Source organism: Gobio gobio (genome assembly GCF_949357685.1).
Source record: "Gobio gobio genome assembly, chromosome: 16".
Lineage (NCBI taxonomy): Eukaryota > Metazoa > Chordata > Actinopteri > Cypriniformes > Gobionidae > Gobio > Gobio gobio.
Genome location: NC_137109.1, coordinates 43,830,160 through 43,853,234, shown reverse-complemented (window position 1 = coordinate 43,853,234; position 23,075 = coordinate 43,830,160). Strand labels below are relative to the sequence as shown.

General features: G+C 37.4%; 1 protein-coding gene across 2 annotated transcripts; it reads right to left on the bottom strand.

The window, feature by feature from the left end:
- Nucleotides 1–38: 38 nt before the first annotated feature.
- Nucleotides 39–18,075, bottom strand: cpxm1b (carboxypeptidase X (M14 family), member 1b). 2 transcript variants are annotated; one of them, XM_079839639.1, is made up of 14 exons: nucleotides 17,801–18,028; nucleotides 17,431–17,689; nucleotides 14,410–14,519; nucleotides 13,762–13,901; nucleotides 13,580–13,664; nucleotides 11,571–11,721; nucleotides 11,011–11,099; nucleotides 9,096–9,219; nucleotides 4,129–4,325; nucleotides 3,259–3,438; nucleotides 2,831–3,125; nucleotides 1,311–1,450; nucleotides 1,085–1,187; nucleotides 441–941 (listed from the first exon to the last, which is right to left on the bottom strand). In XM_079839639.1, exons 1-14 carry the CDS (start codon nucleotides 18,002–18,004, stop codon nucleotides 631–633), a joined length of 2,388 nt encoding a protein of 795 aa, XP_079695765.1. In that variant the 5' UTR covers nucleotides 18,005–18,028; the 3' UTR covers nucleotides 441–630. The 2 variants fall into 2 exon arrangements, with proteins under 2 accessions (XP_079695764.1, XP_079695765.1); XM_079839638.1 differs by having other exon boundaries at nucleotides 39–941; nucleotides 17,431–18,075.
- Nucleotides 18,076–23,075: the final 5,000 nt, after the last annotated feature.

The following is a 23,075-nucleotide window of genomic DNA, read 5'->3' as shown; positions in this document are numbered from 1 at the left end:
TTTGGAGTAATAGTTGGTCAAGTTCATTTATTTTGTTTACTTCGAGAAGTATTTTATTACAAAATGTTTGTTTACAAAAGATTCCCATTTTACTCGGATCTCTAACTACTCACATGGTAGTGCTTGTCATATTGAGGTATGTTGTTTTTTGTGTTATCTTGATACCTTAAAAACTAAATATCCAAGTGCTAGTATGAGCATTATAAATAACTCTTCAGTGTACATTTCAGAAGATATTAGCTCTTGTTGTCTTTTAAGATCAAACTGTTAGAAATACAGCATACAAAACACTAAACAGCTAAAGAAGCCATTTGACAAAACATCAGTTCCAGACTGAGATGTTTTGCACCTCTATGCACAAATGTGGGCACAGATTAGCATAAAAACCTACAACGTTATCAATAACCGTGTCTAGTATAAAAGTATAAAAAAACAGTTGAGACATTTTTGTGTGAAATTTAATTTACACTGAATAAAGTATCTGCTCCTCAAATGTATAATACACAATGTATGTTACCACAGAAACGGGCAACCTACTTACAGGCCCATCTAAATTGCATTTGCCCTTTACATTGACACAGTTTAATCCTGTACTTGGCCGGCAAAACAGGTCAAAGGTTAAAGGTCAGTCTAGTTGTGGGCCCCCCTAGCCCTGCGCTGCTGTGACGCCCTGCGTTGGTTAATAAGCTTAGTACTGGCACGCAGTTTCCGAATGCGCAGCTGGTGCAGTCGGAGCTGCAGGTCTTTGGGAATCTTGCCGCCCTTGGCCAGGATCTCTCTCAGCCTCTGTTTTGGTGTCTTGGTAAGGCGGAAGTCGCAGATAGTGGGGTAATGCTCGTACTCGACCCTGCAACTTCGAGTGGCTGGGAAATATCCCTCTGCGGTCACTGTGATATCATAGTCACCCGGGTTCAACAGACGCCAGAAGTCCCCATCAAAAGCTGAAGAAAGATAGAAGAACCTTTTTATTTTTTACAGATTTTAGTGTTATTTGAACAAATGAGACCATTTAAAATGTTTGGCTTTTTAAAATCCCAATAATGTGTATTTGTTTGATCGTTTTAATTATTTTGAATAGCATTACCTGATCTTATGTGATGGTCGATGTCATCCACTTTGATGATGGCATCAGCGATGCCGGCTTCAGTGTCTTTGTCCCTAACCACTCCTCTGATTCCTCTGTGCACCTGTTGACGAATAAATGCATTGCTTCTATTGCTTTTCCTGACAAATGCAGGTGTTTAGGCATGCATGAGATCGTTAGACAAGTGTTTAGTGGTTGTTGGGTTTTTGTATGCGATATGTTGTACCTGCTCCATGTAGACAAGGAGAGATTCTTTATTGTTCTCCCATTCTATAGGCAGCTCACTGGCATGAGGGAACTTATCACAGGACAGCTCCACGGTCACCTCAAAACAGTTGGTGTGCAGGTAACTGAAGTCATTCATACCTACAGATGAAGACACAGGTCATATGAAGCATTCAATGCATTTAATCAGGGTCAGTATTTACACACACTACAGTTTGAAAGAGAAATCTCTTCTGCTCACCAAGTCTGCATTTATTTGATCAAAAATACAGTAACAACTAATATTGTGAAATATTATTACAATTTAAAGTAACTTTTTTCTATTGAAATATATTTAATAAGGTTATTTATTAATGGAATCTCAAAGCTGAATTTTCAACATCATTACTCCAGTCTTCAGTGTCACATGATCCTTCAGAATTCATTATAATATACTGATTTGCTGCTCAAGAAACATTATCAACATTCATCAACATTATTATATATGTTGATGAATAAACATTTCAAAATATCAGCATTTATTTACAACAGAAATATTGTACGACATTATAAATATATTTACTTTACTAATTTGTTAAAAAAAAAAAAAAAAAATATATATATATATATATATGTATATATATATATATATATATATATATATATATATATATATATAATGATATTATATTATATAATATTCCAAACATTAATTTTGCCATTCATTGTAATAATCCAGTGAGATTTTTGTACTGCAGCAAGTCTTCAAAGCGCTTGAAGAAACCTTCCTGCAAAGCTACAGTACTGTGAGAAGTTTTAGGCACTTGTGTAAATGCTGTAAAGTTGGGATGCTCTCAAAAATAATGTCATAACATAAGTAGATTTTATTTATCAGTTAACTTATATTAACTAAATCAAATCAATATTTGGTGTGACCACCCTTTGTGTTTAAAACAGCTTTTGTCCTAGGTACACTTGCACATAGTTTTTCAGGTAGCTTTAACGGTCGGTTTCTTCATGTGTCTTGGAGACGTTGCCACAGTTCTTGTTAATTTAGTCTTTCTCAGTTTTCTTCATGTAATGCCAGATGGACACGATGACGGTGAGATCAGATCTCTGTGTGGAGCATACCGGCTGTTGTCAGACTCCTTGTGCATACAAAAACCTCACAGGATTATTAAAATGAATGTCAAAAAATGCACAGTACTGTATAGTGTAACACTTTACAATAAGGTCTCATTTGATAACAGTTAATGTATTAACTAACATGAACTAATAATGAGAAATACATTTATTACTGTATTCATCTTAATGTTAATGTTAATTTCGGTCGTTCATTGTTTGCTCATGTTAGTTCACAGTGCATTAACTAACGTTAACAAATACTTTTGAATTTAATAATGTACTAGTAAATGTTGAAATTAACATGAACTAAGATTAATAAATGCAGTAGAAGGATTCATTCTTAGTTCTTGTTAACTAATGAAACCCTATTGTAAAGTGTTACCATATATGTAAAGCCACAAGAGCAGCAGTACTCACTGCCTGGCACAGTGTGCCAGTTCGCTCCATTAATAATGTTATTGTGACGAAGGAAGTCCTCATTGTGACAGGGCCTTCGGTCTGGGTTGGACATCACATGGTTGGTGCTGGCGTAAACGGTGGCCAGCCAGCGGAAAAAGCTGTTATCAGGGGTGGGCGTCTGCTCTTTAGGGGCCCAGTCTTTGGTCATGTCAAACGGGTATGTGACCACCAGCTCTCCTCCATGCAGGTTCGCACTGAGAACAAATGGTATAGTCTGCATCCAACTGATGACAGCTCTGGTTTCGGGAGCCACCTATAGATAGCAGAATAATGTGATTGATTTAAAATTGTATGGCCAAATTAGATGAGAATGATCATTTAAAGTCGTTTAAAGATGGGAGGGGTGTGTTTTAATCCCATATATGCTCTTTACAGGCCTACTTTACCATAGCGTCTTCTGAAGTGTAGTACTCTGGAATGGGAAAGAAGTGATTGATTAGTTTAGACTTGTCTGTTTCTAGCTCGATGGCATCCCACATCACTGTGTTCAGATCTGCAAAGTTGTGATTCATGTCAATGCCTTCATAACTATTGCGACCCAGTGCCCACCCGGCCAGCTCGGAACCCTGTAAAACAAAACATGTTCACAAACCATAAGCGTTATTGAGCTTTTTTGAGCTTGGTTTAGAATATTTAAGATTACTTGTAAAGATATATTATGAAGGTTGTTTAGTGTGCAATGAATACCGTTATGACATGATATGAATCACTACAGTTTAAACATTTAGGGTCAGTAAGATTAGGACGGAAATGAATAGAAATTAGGTATTCAGCAAGGGCATTAAATTGTTTAAAAGTGACAGTAAGACATTTATTATAATACAAAAGATTTAAATAAATGCTGTTCTTTTGTTTTTTTTATATTCATCAAATAAATATCAGTTTTAACATAAATATTAAGCAGCACTTTTTTACATTTATAATAATATATTATAAATATTAGAATGTATATTAGATATATTAGAATATTAATATATTACAATGATTTCTGAAAGATCATGTGACACTGAAGACTGGAGTAATGATGCTGAAAATTCAGCTTTACCATCACAGGAATAAATTACATTTTAAAATATATAAAAAAAATAGCAAACAGATACTTTAAATCACAATAATATTTCACAATATTACAAAAATATGCAGCCTTGGTGAGCATAAGATATTTATTTCAAAATCATGAAAACATTTGAGCGGTAGTGTATTGGTAGAGAAACATTTTGGAAACGGCAGAATATCCCTTGCTTCCCCTACTCTACCTTTTGGTAAGCCATTTCATAGCCATCTGGGTTCATCGAGGGCAGAAGATGGATGCGCGTCTCCTTGACTAGATGAACTATGCGCTGATTTCCACGTTTGTACTCCTGGCATATGTACTCCATCAGGTTGAGCAGTAGTTCCCTCCCAAGCACTTCGTTTCCATGCATGCCGGCCACATAGCGGAACTCAGGTTCACCTGCAGGGGGAGCCAAACAGTTTTTAGTTTGTCATGCTCCTTCACAGAAATTCGATTAGGTGTGTGCAGTTATTAGGAGCGTTATGGTACTTCAATATACAGATGTGGGGCTCTGTTTTGAAGAGTAACTCCATGCTTTGCCCAGATTCTCTCCTCCTCCTCTATAGAGTGTGCTAACAGAGGTGTCTGAAATCTGGCACCCTCTCTCTAGCAGCTCAGAGAGGCAAAAATCTCTGCTTGTCTGTTAAATGTTTTGTTTTCAAGTTCAATATTTTTCATAATTTGTTGGGTCAACATTTTCTTTTAAAGTTTTGAGGGTTTTTATCAGTGCTTTCTGGCAGGGAGAACTAAATAGGCAAAAAGGCTTTTACTTATTGTCCTTTACAAAAGTGCAACCAATATACATTTATACACAAATTACATTTATATTACATTTCACTTTCACATTACTGTTTTTGCTTTATCGGCAGTGGGCCATTTTCACATTTCCAGTGTTCTTAGAAGTGGAAGCAGTCATAGTTGGGTAAACGTCTATTATGATTAACAGAAACTACAATAAATAAAATTTTTGCATTCCAAAAAAATAAACAATAGTTTTTCTATGACTTTAAAAAAGAGGATTCCATTGGTCAGAGGGAGAAAGACGTCAAATTTGCTATCACTCCCTCAGCTGTTGTATTAGAAACACTCACACAGCAGGCATTTATGACAAGGTAATATAACACACAGTGTTATAAATATACTTTTTTTCTGTTAATAACTGTGGAAATGTGTCATCACTGTCTGTGAAAAGGGTCTGTAGCTTTGGACTTTAGTGAAACTTATTGGAGTGGATAATTTAAAAGTAAAAGATTCAGTTTCTGATAATATCGTATAATCTCTCTTTTTTCAACCCTATTTCCTACCATTGATTAAAGGGGGGCGACTTATTTACACTGTTAAAAAGTTTGATTCTCATAAACATGAGCCAAAATTTCAAATATCAAATGAGATGGACGTATGATGGAGAATTTTTGTGCCAAATACACTCCTTCAGGATTCAAATAAGTTTTTAAAAGTGTTTTTCGGGTATGGCCCTCGAAAAAAATCGTCGACAGTGCTGTCATTTTGTTTTTAGAACACGAAATCAACAATGTAACTAAAGAAGTGTGTTGTTGGTTATATGGGAGAGATAACCTTATTCATCTTCCCAAATAACCCAGCGTTAAGGAAACAGAGGATGCAGTTTGTTTTTCCGGAGCAGCAACAGAGTTCTGCAAGTGTGTTTGTTTGTTCCCGGTCATGAGTCGAAAACCGCAGGCGGTGAGTGAAACTGCATCAAATGTCTGTTTTGTTGGAAATCGTATGGTAAGTGCATATAATGTAAACAACACAAATGTATATAATGAATCGAAAGTTATCCAGGGAGTGTGTGTGTGCTCGAGATTCTTTAGCTCCGCCCACTGCACGCCTTCACGAGTTTGGCTATTTTCGGAAGGAATTGGTACATGTGTATCTTTCTTTTATGAATATGATAAAACTTAAGACTCTTCAAAGATATGAAGAGTGCAATACTACTCTATAGGTGCTCAAGATTAATATGAGACTGGCAGAAACTGTGTGTGTTATGCAGTTTACAGTTTCTGTCATCAGAAAAACTTGCATGATATATAATGACAAAGAAGGATTGAGGGATTCATGGCCTTTTTCAATCATATTATATCATGGAATTTTGGATACAGTTTAGGATGCATTGAAAATAACAGGCACATTTATTGTGCCATCTTTCTGAATTTTTAAGCAAAAACAGGAAATAGCCTATGTGCAGCAGCTGCATCTGAGCATATCTTACCAAGCTCGGCTGATTTATTTCTATAAATATTGATTGGGTTTGCAGCTTGCTGCACAAGTTGTGTCTGTTTTGACAGTGAAACTGAGCGTCATTAGGTTCAGGTCCTCTGCAAGGTTAAATTCCCCCTCCTCTTTCTCTGCAGTATTTGGCTAACAGTTGACCCATTCAGTCTCAGCAATCTGGCTCTCGTTACACTCACTGAGAAAACATCACCCATCCCGCCAAAGGGGAGGAATTTCCAGAGGAGTAACTAACTGAACTTTGACCCCCACATGCAGACCGCAGCATTGATATGCCATTGATTTAAATGCAGAGAGGAAACGCATGAGTCTGGAAACCCCCCAAACAACAAGCGAAGGCCTACTGTACATATAAGGAAAAATAAGTTTGCCTTAGCACTATTTTAAACGTTTTTTTTGGGTTGAATTATATTTGCTTGCATTCATTAATATTCACTTGTGTGTGCTTTTATAAGTATCATTAAAAATATAAGGATTTAAGTTATTAACGTTTTAAAGAAATCTAGTGTTTGATCATGTCTAAATATTTATTAAAATGCAAAACCTAAAAATAAGTAAGCAGTTATGATCTGCAATACTTTTTTGAGCAACTAGATTAGATACATGTATATTTATTAAAGAGCCATACAGGCACCTAGTGTGGGTAATGGCATCACAAGTGAAAATTATAATTTTTTAGCCACAAAGCTTAGACTTTGTTTAATATCAAAAGCAGGTTTGGCAATTTGGCGTGAGATTAAGTTGGGCAGAGTGAGACCGTGAGACAGAGCCTGAAAGCGAAAGCGTGTGTCTCACGCCAAAAGCGTGAGAGTTGGCAACCCTGATTTACCAATAACTTTATCTCTCAAATGATTTCATTAATCGAGGCTGCTGAAAAAGTGTTTGGTCACTCATTTCATCTCTATATTTCTATATCAAAACTCATTTGTAAAGACTAATGGTTCATTTAGGTGGAAATCAGACAATGAAATTGAATACAAAAGGACTGTCAATGTGTTATGAAAAAGCGTTTATGACAATATGACATTTAGGTGTGTTAAGCTCTATTCGGACGGTAATAGTTTTACAAGGATAGATGTTGTAATGTAATTTTCCTACTGGACGTCTGTAATATTAATGGCCAGTTTTCACAGGCTTAGAAATCTCAGTAAAACTACCAGAATTGGGAGGGGTTACTCGATTTATGCTCCTCCGTCTCCGACCTGTCGCCATGTGCATATTACGTTGCTTCCTGATATCACGTGCCCAAACACACAACAACAAACAAATGTAAAACACTTGACTAAAAGGCAACTAAATGCTTGTCTGGCTATCACAAAGACCAAGCTGAATTTAAGATTGAACATTGGTCTGGGGAGTCTGCTCTGTATTTTCTACTGCACAAGAGGCGTGATAAACGAGCATAATTCAAAAGACTCTGTACGCAATTGGATAGGCCTTCAACCAATCAGACCACAAGAGGCGTGATCAACAGGCAACGACCCATCGCTTCTCTATCCGTCATCGTGTCAAACCCTCCAATAGCACGCCAGGTGGATAAGCCAGTCTGTGATTGGTTCCCGCAAAAGTGTAACAGAAGTAGTAGAAATGAAAGTACAGGTTTCCAGACTGAGCGGCAGGGCAAAATCAAATCGCCGGCAGATCAGGCTGGGTTTACTCAGTCTATCTTCAAGCACCTCCATACTTGAAAACCCGCAAAAAAACTACCTTTAAACAGGAAATTACATAATATTTACATATATATTTACAGCTGGTCTATTCGAACAGGATTAGCATTACTTGAGATTATTTTTCCGGAATTTTTTACAGAAGGTAACATTGTCCGTAATGATTATTAAGATGGCACATTCGAACGGGACTATAATCACTGAAAAGCTCTAGTAATAATTACTTTACCCCACTTCTCCATGTAAAACTAATCCCATCCAAACAGGGCTTTATTCAACCTCAAACATGATGCATGTGGCTTGTAACACTAGAGCACACAAATACACTTTCACACTGTTCTCATTTAAGAAGCACAGCCAACATAAAGCTAATCTATTTCCAAAGAGGCCATAACTTGTGGATTCTTTTAGGCTGGCATTTCTCCACTGTGCCCGGAGAGACTTTGGATTAATCAAGTCAAATTTCCTCTCAAACAGAATCGCCACATGCTTTGATCCACTTGTGAAATGCTCTATGATTTTATAACACCGGGTGAGGTTATTTCTTCCCACTTTCATTCTCTAGACACTTTCTGAGGTCTGCCGCCATGGCCTTCTGCGATTGCATCCCTGGCTCCAGCCTGCATTATGAGTGCTGGCAGGAGACGAGTAAACCACTGCCAGAGCTGGCAACCTCTCTCACCGAGGAACCAATCTCTAACCCACAGGCCAATGCAAACACTAGAGTTGCCCAGTGTAAATAGACAGGGCAAATCAGGCTGAGTGAGAGTGAGTGGAAGAGAGGCAGAGGGTTTATGGGCTAAGTTCCAATTGCTATTGTTACACCATAAAAACAGATAGCTCCGCCCACGTCGAATCTGTGCCCAAAGAAACCCAGTTAACCCAGATTTCACCCATGTTAACTCCCGTTATTCACGAAATTCCACATACCCTTTGTTCTTATATGTTCATTTAGTTCAACATTTTACAATGTTTGAATCCATTGAGACATTCTGGAATTCCACAGATTTCCCCACCAAGAATTGCACGGAAAAATCAAAAGTCTGCATATTCTATGGGGTATTTGATAATTCTGCTTTGGGCACAAAGATTTATAACATTAAAATCCTATAGCTTTAAGAGGGCTGGTGTCGTTTACCCTTAATTTCTTTGATTTATCATAAACTTTTGCAATTTAAATGAGCCAGTTTAATGCATGATTAAACACTGTATAGTTAGTGGTAGGTTAACTTGTGTTGGGACTCAAACTCACCCAGCTCGTGTTTGCCTGGATTGTCTGAGATTTCCATCACATACAGTTTAAGGCCCTTGTAGCTTTTGCCAATGCTGTAAATGCGGGTGATATCAGGACACAACTCGTTCACAGACTTCATGAGCTGAAAGACAAATTTCACAGCTTATTCTTACATAATGTACACTAATGACATATACATTCAATTAAAAGTGATAGTAAAGATATTTGTGTTACAAAAGATTTCTATTACAAATAAATGCTGTTCTTTTGAACTTTCCATTTATCAAAATCCTGAAGAAAATGTATCACATTTTCCACAATAAATGTTAAGCAGCACAACCTTTTTCTAGATTTATAAAAATAAGAAATGTTTCTTGAGCAGCAAATCAGCATATTAGAATGACTGACACTGAAGACTGAAGTAATGATGTTGAAATTCAGCTTGGCATCACTGGAATAGATTATATTTTAAAATATATTAAAATTGAAAATTATTTTATATTGTAAATATATTAACAATATCACTGGGTTTACTCTAGCCTGGATACCAGCCGAACTTAGCCCTACCCACAACATTTGAGCTCGGGCAGTTCGGTCTGGACTTGATCCGTAGAGGAGTAATTATGCCCGAACAGAAACTGTTCGGACCAATGAAATTGTCAGGGCGGGTTTTAGATGATGATGGACAGATGATAAACAGTAACGTAATCATCCACGTCATCAAATAACCCATCAAACAAGCCAAATTTGTTCTAATCCTAAACGGAGAACTAGTTCGTATATGCATTCACCTTTACTATTTCTCTCAGAAATGATGATCGTGTTGGTCAGTACTCTGTGTATCCTTAAATTCTTTTTTTACAACACCGGCAAAGATCGTTTACACTCATCTTTTTCTTCTGACGTTGCTTATTACAGCGTGCGTGCAGACAGGGTTGCCAAGTTTTTACAACAAAACCCACCGAATTGCTTCTCAAAACTAGCCAAAAACAAGCCCAATAGCTTTCCGGGGGGTTCTCCGGGGAAAAAATGGCATTTGGGGGGTAAAATATGTGTTATTTTGGCAGGGCTGCCTGCTAAAATTCGCATTCCTGGGTCTGTATATCACATAATTGGGGTCGCTTCAACCCGTGGACATGGAAAACAACCCGTGGACTTGGCAACACAGTGCAGTTGAGTTCTGTTGACATTTGACAACTAACGTTATGCGTTGCTCCGTTGCTCTGATTGGTTGTAGGTCTATCCAATTGAGGTCTTTCCTGGTTCGGTTGAAACACGCCCCATAATCACAGCCCAACGGAGCAGTATCAGACTCATATTCTGACTAGAATTGAGTATGACGACGTCAGGCTAGATTTACTCTGTATTTTTGATCAAATAAATGCATGCAGCCTTGATGAGCATAAGAGACTTCATTAACATAAAAACATTTTTTACAGATACCAAATTTCTGAACAGCAGCACAGGAAACAAGCATCCAGGACTGGAGAATAAACTAAAACATTCCTTGCATTTATCTTTCTGTGTGTATATAAATGTGGTTTTTGTGACCTGCCCACAGGCTTGTGTTAAGTAGACACTGTTGAATAATGGTGACCACAAGTGATCTGCAAGGCAGTGCTCACGTACTGACGTGACAATCTGGGAAAATGTTTGTTTTCTATCCAGGGCTGGTTTTTAGATCATGCAGCCATCTAAAATACCATCTCTGTCAATGGATTGTACTAGCATGTAGGGCTCCTCACTTTGAAGAGCTTTTTTTTTAATGAATCATAATAATTATATTATTTTCATTAAAAAAATAATACTCAATTTTACATATGTAGATATTGTATTGAGCCTATTATATCATATTTTAAATCAATATGTCAGTGGGCTGCACCATTTCATGCTTACTAAGAAACAAGGCTTACTAAGGCTTCATCTGCCTCACCTTCCTCATCTCTTTGTAGTTATGATGTCTGAAGTCCAGTTTGTCCTTGGTGCCTTCCTCAGCTTGCCACGGGTAGATATTGTTTGGATCTTAAAACATGATGTACAGTTAATGAATATTAAGGCCTGTTCAAACCAAGAATGATAACTATATAATGATAAATGTGCTGCAGGTTTGTCATCTGCTGCTTTAAATGCTCAATCTCGTTAAAGCTTAATGGATTCTGATTGTCATTCATTCATCAGCTGAAAAAGATTGTTCTAAAAGTTATTCCAATTATTGTTCCTCTGTGCCATTATCATTATAGTTGTGGTTTTTAGAATATCTTTATCGTTATTTTACTTGCTGTGAATGGGATTTTACTGTGGCCATTTTTTAATTTTCAGTGGTATATTGTTATCATTTGCTTATGTAAGCGGCCCTTAACAAGAACGGTAAAGACCACAGTCTCTGGTGTCAGTTGCAAACACACCTCCTGAGACCAGGGGAGTGAGGTTTATGACGTGTAAAAGAAAGACCTTCCATATGTGAGATCAGTGAAAGGTTTGTGTTTGGCATACCTGGTAGCTCACAGCCCATGATTTCAGCTCTCAAGCAGATGGTCCCATTCTTAAACCAGGTCTGAGGGTTAATACGTATGTATTGTGCCACCGCCGGTTCCGGCAAAACGGCCAAGACTGCCGTTTCGCTGTCCTTGTTCCCCTCAAACACCTGTTAGCATACAAGATCACTTCTGGTGAGTGATCCTATTGATACGATCCAAGTGACATTTGCCAGTGGCAGCTGGCACAGTCTATGTCCAAGGAGGGCGCACGAGAGGCTGGCACAGTGCAGTCCGCAGTAGGCAGGCTATTCTTTTCAAAAGAGCCGCTTAACCCTGCCAACTACTGCCAGCGCCTGCCTCCAACCTCTGTTAGTACAAAAGACCCTGTGCCAGCTGGAAACTGAATGAATATAATGATGTTACAAAGATAGTAAGGCTAATATACAGCAGCAGATTTGAATGGCACAACCTACTGTCTGGAAAATGGGACTTATTTTAGATGATTTCTTTTAAATGAGAGGAAAATTGTAATGTAGCTTAATAGGGTCATATAATGAAAACATTTTTTTTTCAGAGATCAGTTTTCTATGAAAATACTGTAACTCTCAGAACTTAATTTTAAGTCCAAAGAGATGATTTCTTAAAACTAAGCAGCAAAAATGGCAACTTTCTGACATCATATTATGTAACTTCTTTTGGGTAATATACACTACTGGTCAAAAGTTTGGAATAATTAAGTTATTAGAATGATTTCTGAGGAGTCATGTGACACTGAAGACTGTTTCTGTGCTTTGACGTCACAGGAATACATTACACATTTTAAATTTTAATATATTTTAAAATGTACTGTGTACATTTTAGTGGCATCTAGTGGTAAGGTTGCGAATTACAACCGCCCACCGCTCACCCCTCCCTTTCGAAGCTACGGTGGCCGACACAGGACAAAGATGTTGTCGTCTGAGACAGCAGAGAGTAGCTAGCACTCTGTAGAGCAGTTTGTCCATTTAGGGCTACTGTAGAAACATGACGGCACAAAATGGTGACTTTACTGTAAGGGGACCGAGGGGGTAGCCCAGCCCCCGGAAAGCGTACCACCCATAGGCGTGGCCATTGCTAACCAAGCCATCACCTGTTGTTAGCATCCCATTGACTCCCATTCATTTTGGCCTCACTTTGACAGTGAATATCTTTACATCTGAGGCGTTTAAAGACTCCATTCGTCCATTGTTTATTTCTAAACAAACACGACAATGTATAAAAGGCTCCATTACCTTGTATCTTACACTATCGCCCCGTTGAAGCTGTTTTTGTCAAATATAGGCTAACGATTGCGTCATAACCACGCGACTGTGTCGCGCTGTTGAGCAAATTACCGTATAGTCCCGAGGAGAAGCTCGTAGGCAATCTTTAACTGTCTATGAGGCAATCGGGGGGACGTGGAGGCATAAACGCAGATAGAGATGTTGCAGATCCTGCTTCATTCATCAAAAGTTGCTCCTGCTCACTCTCTCTGTCTCTACAAGATTCGGTGATTCAGATTTTACATTGCACAACTACTAGAAGACTTGCCACTGTCGGACAGGCTGATCACGTCACATCTACATCGTCAAGCTTGGTCTGACGCTCAGCTCAGCCATCAGGAAGTGAGTGCTTCTACCTGACTTCAATTCACCCCGTTGAAGTCTATGGAGTCGCTCAGTCCATTTCTTTTACTGTCTATGAAGGGGACCCGCGGTGTATAAAGATAGAAATGGCTCTTTCTAAGGTAATAAAAACATCATGGTTCATTATGTAAGGTCTTTAAAACATAGTTATGTATATTATATTGCATTTCTGTCAATAGATCCTCATAAATATTACACACTGCACCTTTAAATTCTATTACTATTTCACAATATTACTGTTTTACTGTATTTTTCATCAAATAAATAGTCTTCTTTCAAAAAACCAAAAAAATTCCAAACTTTTGATCAGTAATGTTTTTTGTTTTGTTTTTTACAGTTGATAACAAAGAGAACAACATACCGCCTCTTCTGTCCCGTTCATGCTTGGCTTCCATTTAATGGTGTCATTGCTGACCTGAACCTTGAAGGTTTCTACATAGTCCAAGCTACAGAATAAGAGTGACATATTGTTAATATTGCAATTTACTATTTGTTTTAATTATGATATTATGGTAGAGAAATATATTATATGATATGAAGTACCTCCATATAGAGCTGCGACCCTGTAGTATCACTGCTGTGAACCGTGTGAGCTTCTTGGCATCTATCTGTAACCATTGATTCTGGTCTTTATACTGGGCACACCAAGCTCCGTCATAGATATCCCCATCCTCTACACCAGACTGCAAAAAACAAACAAACATGAGACAGTGATTATGTTAATTTAAATACCAAAAACTGCCAAATGTGCTGATGAATACATAATTATTGTACAATATTGATAATGACATGCATATACACTAGCATTCAAAAGTTTGAGGTCGGTAAGATTTTTTTTAATGTTTTTGAAAACACATCTAATTGTTATGCCTGCATTTTTTTTCAATTAAAAATACAGTAAAATATTTTAAAATGTAATTTATTCTGGGGATGAAATTTCAGCATCATTACGCCAGTCTTCAGTGTCACTTGATCCTTCAGAAATCATTCTAACATGATGGTTATTATCAATGTTGATCATTTTTGTGGAAACCGTCATACATTTTTGTCAGGATCCTTTCGTGAATAGAAAGTTCAAAAGAGAAGCAATTATTTGAAATAGATTTCTTTCGTGACACTATACAAACAACTCCTTACTGACCCTAAACTTTTGGGCGGTAGTTTATGCTATTATTCTGCAGTGTAGCCAACCTGTATGTTGAGTCGGCCCCTGTGTGGCCCCAGGCCCATACGCTTATAAGAGGAGGATTGAATCTGCGAGTCTTTAACTTTTAGAGACTCCAGACCCAAAGGAGGACACTCTGAGAAAGAAAATAGATATGATTTAAAGAGAAGGAAGGACATAAGGACTTTTTTTGATAGCAGAAGCATCACATCGTGTGCCCCTTAGATTTTTGAGCCAAGTGGATTTTGAATGCAATTTCCAAAAAACATTTGAGGAAATCAGTCCATAAAATTTTACAGTCAGTGCAGCTGCAGGGCAGACAGGAAACTGTTGTTTGAGGAGTTCAGCTTGTCCCATCCGCTTTCCAAATACTTTCTCTCTTTTTTTGTAGTGTTCTGTAGTTGTCCTGTGTGTTTTTGTAGCCTTTAGGATCCATGCTGTACACTGCTACTCCAATGTGTGGCAAACAATGCACAATTGGTTGAGATGGATGCGGCCTGTAATTTAACTTCATTAGAAGAGTAGATCTATATTTGGTTTGAAGTGCACCTGTGAAACTTTTACCTCTGTACGAATCAGGCGTTCCTTATAGCGACACGTCACACAAAACGAATTAATTATATTGTGGGCAATAAACTCAAATTAGTAAAAAATATAATTCTATCACTTATTATGCATGGTATATCACAAGTACTATTTGCAAACTGTGAAAACCGTACAGACTTGCTTTCCACTCACAAATAGAAACACCCCATCCAATGCCACAACTCATCAACTTGTGTATCATCTAGTAAATACCACTTTTAAGTACGACTTTGCTTGGTAGTTTATGTGCTTGGAACTCGTAATCCTGATATTTCTGACTCCACTTGAAGGGCACATCTAGCCTGACAAGCCAGACCCACATCAAGATGTTGGGTCTGGGAACTCACCATTGGCAGGGCTCAATCCGAGGGGCGGGATAAACGGTTGTCTTTCAAATTCCCTCTGCACGCAATAGGATAGCGCTACAACCAAACAGAGCAACGGAGAAGGTGAAGCGGAGCTAGTTGATTGATAAAACTTTCGCCGTATCCGGTCGACAAAACTCTGAACACATCTTCCTTTCTTAAGAATGACTTCAGTGCCGTTCTTTGTTCTTTTCCCAAAGAAAAGCTTAACTCAAGTCTTCCAGAGTCGCGGCCAAAGCCGATTCGAAAGACCGCTGTTCGCCAGCTTCTTTGTTTTCAAGTAGCACTCGAAACCGCAGCAACTCTGCCGTCATTATGTTAAGCCCGCCCACAGACTCTATACACGATGTGATTGGCCTGATCAGAGTTTGGTTTTTCCAGCTCGCAAGCCAACGGAGAATTGCTAGACTACCCTGGCTGGAAATTATATTTGGTGCGTCTAGATTTCTAGGCTAGGGCATATCATTCACAGGCCCTCTAAAACAACTTTTTGAAATTAAACCAAAAACTGTCATAATATGAACATGGTTTGCCTCAGCAGCTTTGGGCACTCTTATTTAAAAAAGTATTCAGTCCTGACCTATGGTAATTCCTTCTAATACCTCTGATGATTTGACAGATTTACCGTTTTTATGGTTATGTATTAATTTGCAATGTATACTTGCAATAATCATCCTCTCTAAACAGGTTTGTGTTGATCTAATGCCCTTTTCCTTAGTTTACATAGAAGCTTTATGATGCCAATAATAAACAATGCGAGTATCATAACTTTGTCTTGTAAAAAAACTAATTTTCAAAAGCAATACTGACTGACTAACTGCATGTGATGGACCACATCCTGCCAGGATGTTTAGGTTATATTATTTATAACAGACACACTACTAATACCATAGCCTATACATTATACAAATGGTTTGACACTCAAATAAAATCAACTACGTTATGCATGCATGGTATAGACTTTTATATTCCCTTGTGCAGGAAATCCTGCTCACATTGTAATTTCCATATGCATTAACTGATGCTGGTGGGGGCTTCATGCTCTTTTTATGCAAGTTTTTATGTAAGTCTTTATTAACTTGTATTTATATGTAGATCTCCCAGTTAACCTTGTGAAGCGAGGTTAACCTAGCATTTCTAGAAATGTCTTGTTTGTTACGGGTTAGCATTATTGCAGCTGATTGTGCCTGTTGCACCTGAACTTCTGTATCCAGACATCATGTAAAAATGATCAGGCTCTGAGTGAGAGAAAAGCACATCTGGTTCTTGTGGGTGAGTCAGTCTGATGGTTTGAGTCAGCATTCCTTACCAATTCATCTGAAAGTGGGGAGATTTCCTGCCACTGCTGATGTTTAGATGGCCCAACTACTTTGACCTGGACTATTGTCATGTCGCCCTTTAAATTGTTTTATGCTCCTAGTGGACAGAGGGCTGTGGAGTGAAATGTCACTGGGCTCGTCTTTAAGAGGTGTCTGGAGAGGATGTAATTGGACTTCTTACACAACCACCACCCCCTACATCTCCACAAATCAGCTATTCTTCAGTGTTTGTTTCTGCAGAGCATAAAAGATCAACTGAGTAGTTCAAAAGATGAGCTGTTGCTTGTGATGCTTCATTAAGACGATTTGTTCTTGAATGGGTCTAAAGACTTCAGCTGTAGCTTTATAGTTCTAGCAGATGTTTTGTTGACCTTTTTGTCAACTTGATACATGACACAAACTCATTTTCTCTTAATTCTGACTATAGCATTTCTGCAGTTTGTACTCTATGGAAAATCATGCTTTTCAGCTCTGTGGTTTGTTTCCTTAGTGGAGAAAACTAGTTCACTGACTTGAGTGACCCAATTGGCTTTTGAAACAGGAAAAGGACTATTAGTGCAGTGTTTGAATATGGCCAGAATTATGTAACAATGCTTGCAAGCATATTTTTGAACTGATAATTTGGGAGTTTTAGATAGCTAGACAGACACACTCTCATTTCCTCGTTTTTATCATTATGATAAAATGTTTTATATAAAATTATAAGTAGGTATTGCAATAATTATAAAGCTATAATTGCATGATATTAACAGTGCAATTATAAATCACATTTCCTTACCAAATACCGGTGGTTCTTCACTTTCTTTTGTGTTCCAAACTCTCCGTTCCACTTTTTTATCAATGTTTTCATTCAGGTCCTCTGTGTGGAAGCGTACTGGGGTGGTCGTCGTCCTTGTGGCTGTTATTGTTGGCTTCACTGTTGTTGGTTTCAGGGCTTTCGTGCTCACCTCAGTCCATGTGGGCTTCAGGGCTTTCGTGGTTCCCTTAGTTGACTTGAATGGCTTCACTGTCGTGGGTTTCAGAGCTCTGGTGGTCGCCTGGGTAGGTTTAAATGTCGTGGCTTTCAGAGTTTTGGTGCTGCCCTGAGTGGGTTTCAGAGTTCTGGTGGTCGACTCAGTGGGTTTGACAGTCTTGGAGAATCTACTTACCTTAGTAGGTGAGCTGTTTCCATAATAGCCGGTGGTCCTGTGTTTAATACGGGCTCTCGTGCTTCCAGTTGCAGATGTGGTCCGAGTGTCATTTAAATATGAATCAGCTATAGCTGATTTTTTAAGAGAAGGTGAATTAGTTAGGCCTCCAACTAAAACAACAATAAAAGTTAGCAAAGATAAAAGTATAACGGTTGGTGCCATGGTTCACTGTTTATTCCCTACTGTAAATTCTCTTCCAGAAATGTTGCTTTATCCCTGAACCCCGTAATGTTGCAAAATCACGCGCCACTCGATTGCAAAGCACATTTGAGACCATAATACTGTGAATAGAGGGAGACAGAGAGTTTAAGGGGGAAATGTGTGCAAAACACATTCCTTTGCTAGGTACAAATGTTTTCGTAATATATATATAGGCCTATATAATTTGAGCATCAAGTCAAATGTTATAGATTAGTTTAACGCTTTTGCTTGTGGCATTTCTTACAAATTTTCTACTCAAAAATGTTGAAGGCTTGTACTCCCAATTAATTGTAGCAGCGCGCCATCTAGTGGCGATCACAGACAGACCCGTTTTTTGAATTTAGTCATTTTTCATGTCATTACATTGTTTGGAGCAGGGGTTTTCAAACTGGGGTCGTACTCCAGAAGGTTCTGAGGGGTCCCCAGAAAACACAAAGCAAAAATGGATAAAGTCTATCAAACGTTCTGTTTAATTTCTAAATGTTTATACATACTTTCCAGAATTGTATATGTTTGCTTTGTATCTTTCTATTGAGTTTTTCTCACTATAGTCCCCTTTATCTTGCTCACTGGGGTTGTAAGGCAGTATTCTTAACGCAGTATGTAAGCTGCTTGCATACATTTATTGTGAAAGTTGTACTTATACAAATCATTTTCTTCTTCAGGTTTATACATCCAACATTAATATAGCCAATTTAAGTTTGGAAACACTATGTTGTATTTATAATGTCACACTTACTATTTATCTACAGTTTAAATGTTTTTTCATACATTAAAAAAACATAGATAGATTTCCCTCATAAAAGGTTAATCATATTTGGGGGTCCTTATCATAAAGTTTGAAAACCCCTGGTTTGGAGCATAAGAAACAAATTGATTTTTTTTCTTTGAAAAATAATATTTTATTCATATGTTATGCTATGTCCTCGTAAGTCGACACTGGGACTCACTTGTTTAAAAAAACACAATGGGATTTTTTTTCCATTCACCAGTCGATTTTTAGGTTTCAGGTTACTTTGTTTAAAGATGATTCTCAACTATGTTATGAAAGACATAACGGAATAAATTGATACACCGTTTTACTTTATGCAATATGTGGGTAAAATGCATGTGTTTTCCTATTCAATGCAATGTATCTATACACTGTATCAAATTTCTTGGAGCAACATGTAATGAAAAAAGAAGTGTAATAATGGGGGTAATAATTGGTATCATTTTCATAATATATCTAATATTTTATAGGAATAATGATATGTAATTTCTTTCCTTATTCACTTGTTGTGTCTCCCAAAATGCCTGATAAACATGTTTTAAGTCCTGGTGTCCTCTACAGTGGACATGTATGAAATCAATGCCCTGTTTTGTAACAGAAAGTCATATTGATTAGAAATCCCATAACATTTTCCTGAGATGTTGATTTATAGCAAACAATTTCAGTCTCATTTAAAAGATAATTACAAAATATTACAAAACATTATCATATTTCCATAAGAGTGCTAAATTTGATCAATCAGTCATTTTTAAAGACCAAGGAGAAGTTGTTGTCCTGGTGAAACCTCAAATCAAATGGTATCTCTGAAAAGCCCTGAATGTGCTCTTTACAGGACACCCAGACACTCTGACATGTATGGTGTCAGAGAAATTGTCCTCATACGTGGACAGTGGCACCCATAACCGACGAGAATGGGGAAAAAACATGATTTGTACACCTAGACCTTAGATATGTCTGATAAACTGTTATCGAACATAAAATGAACCTATTATGAAGAAGTTAAAGAGACATAATGTCTGAATCCTGCTGAAATGGTCATTTTGGCCTGTCCCACCTCAGAAGCTCCTGACCTTCTTGGCTGTATCCAACAATTAAAATATTACAGTGTCATAATTTTGACATACAATGTTGAATTAATATTAAATTGATTATAGCAAATATTTGTAATCAACTAATGTGTGTCACTGTGCCAGTGTGTCCCATATTTGACATGCTACCCTGTTAAAGGGTAATTGTACCCCAATTACAAAAATGTAAATTTCCTTAATATTTGTGACGTCAAATAAGTCATCATTTTAACGCCTTCTTTAGCGATGTCGGAAGTAAATACTCCTGTTCCTCCCCAATTTTACACAATGACTATTGTTTTTTTATGTATTTATTTATTTATCTATCAATTGTCTATTTTATTTTAATATTTGTTTAAGTTTGACATATGACCTACTACAGTCATTGTTTAAAAAAATATAAAATGACACATTAGGATTGTTTAAATCATTTTTTCTACAGTTTTGCATTTTTTCTGCAAACCCCCATATGCAATGAATACAAAATTGTGGTAGCCTAATGAATATTTCCTGAAGATTCTCATCTTCTGACCGTTTGTAAATTAGAAAGTTTCAGGAAATAAGAGTTTTTAGAAACTTCCATATGGAAAAGTCATTGTCAGAATTTAATTGTCAGGAATGACAACAACGGCGTTATGTTTTTGTTTTATAATAAATATAACAAAGACGCACAACACATACGCCTACAATTTGTAAAGAATATCGTCTAAAACATTCCACAAGATGGCGACAAAACACTGTGTATTTTTTATGTAAAGTTAAGTTTGAACGCTTAAAACACGAGGACCGATATTGTGGAGAGTTTTTATTAAACGTTTTTTTGGACATAAACGAAATAAAATGCTCAAGTCCTGATCAATTAAATACAATACAATAAAATATTGTTCATGTTATTTGCACTGGTGACTGGCTTTCATGTCCAATCAGAGCTCCCGCTGCGCTTTACTATAGTAACGAGGTTAGAGACCACATCACCATCAATTATTAATGCGTTACGCGCATCAATAAACTTCATACAACCATTTCAGAAATGTGAAAAACAGACAAACAATTCTGAGCATTTAAGCAGTTTATCATTTTATGTTCTATCAATTATTGAATGAGTGTTGTTTTCTTCTTTTCTTTCTTAAGTAATGCTCGGTCTAGTTTGTCTTTGTCATATAAATATTACAGTGTCTTTTAACATTATAAATTAATTTAGTGGCATTATGCATTGAAGGTTAATACAGGCAAACTCAGAGGACGGAAATAGATGTATTATTTGATTATAGCTCTTTTCAGTCCCTCCAGAAAAACGCGATTATGCGATCGCGTGATTTAACGCATAATCAGCCAAAGTCCGCATATTCATGCGGGGGCCGCATTTTTTCAAATACGCCGCACTTTCGCAGCATAAATTGCCTATTTCCGCGTGCAAAATATGCGGGGCTATCATGATTTCATAATCCCCGCATTTTCGTTGCAAAAAAAGTCATATATATTAGCAGAAAGTTGAAAAATTTTCGTTTACTTCACACAAGAGCCGCCATTTCCGCCTATTGCCATGGGAACGTTTTGAAGTGACGTGATTACCCGACGCGAACGTCATCGAAAAGCTTCAAACCCCGTGGAGAAACCATAGATACCGGTGAAACCATGATGAAGCACAAAGTCCCATTGGCCAACAAAAATAACAGCAAAAGAGCAAAGCAGGGGCCCGTTCTTCGTACCTCGCTTAATACATCTAAGATGATTTGACAGATCCCAGATCTTTTAATCGTGATAACTGATCTCTGGCTAATTTGGTTCTTCAAACGAATTTGCGGATTGGATTAAAATATCTAGATTAAATGATCTAAGATCACTGCGCGTTCTTGTTTTCCCTGAAGAGGGCAGATGCATCGATACCTGAAACCATGATCAGCAATGCAGTGATTGGCTGGCGTCAAGACAGCAACGTAATGACATCATATAATTAAAAAGCCACCTGGCAAAAATACTTGACAAATTACACACACAAAAAACCCACGAATTTCTGAACGTTTATAAGGAAACAGCCAAACGACCAAACCAACATAAAAGTTATAATAGATAAATGATAAATGTTTTTTTTAACATGATTACCAATTATTTATATTCACGATTTTATACAGTATTTGTACACCCTTTACATTTTTATTTCAATGTTGTAATTTAATTTTTAATTCAATTTGAAGCAGATTTGTAACGTGACAGTATTCAAGTTTCTTATGGGTCAAGATCAAATTATCAAATTATCCTCTCTTGCGCTGCATCAAGCCACTCCCATAATATCCGTGATCACTTAATGCACGGCTCAGATTAACTGTACAACATGTGTGTAAACCAATAAAAATTAAATTATATAAAATAATTATTCCATCACAAATAAATCGCTCAATCAAGTGGCTGTCTATAGTATTATACACAACATTATACATTCTCATATACATATACAATATAACATTTTTATATTATTATTTAAAATTATTATTATTGCCCCTGGTTCAGTAATGCACTCTTGTAATAAAGTAGCAGTGGCTGGGACAGATTTTAAGTATCACCTCAATATGCAATCTAATCCTGTTTACATGAAATAAGCCTGCTCGCGAGCAGGTTTAAGCTTACGGACCTGTTACTATGACAGCAAGTCCAGGATGAGCTTCGAAGAACCAAACAATCCAAGATCATGCCAAATCGTCAACAATCAAATCCAGCTAACTGAGTTAGCGAGGTACGAAGAACGGGCCCCAGTTTCCCTGTGTGCTGACTGATTTCAAAACACAGCTTTGAAGCGTTATGAATCAATGAGTCGATTCAGCGGTTTGAAGCGTTATGAATCAATGAGTTGATTCAGCGGTTTGAAGCGTTATGAATCAATGAGTCGATTCAGCGGGTTGGATCGCCAAAGTCACGTATTTCAGCAGTTTGACACGCGATCCGAATCATGAATCGACTCGATGATTCATAGCATCATGATGCTGTGTTTTGAAATCATCACTATATAAGTCGTTATTTAGTTTTTTTTGCACACAATAACTATTATCGTCGCTTCATAAAGTTATTGTAGAACCACTGTAGTGAGATGGACTTTGTAACGACGTCTTTAGTAGGCTACCTTTTATGGGTCTTGAGAGTGTACATTGTGCCAATGGAGGCCTTTCTGAGCCATCGGAATTCAACTAAAATATCTTAA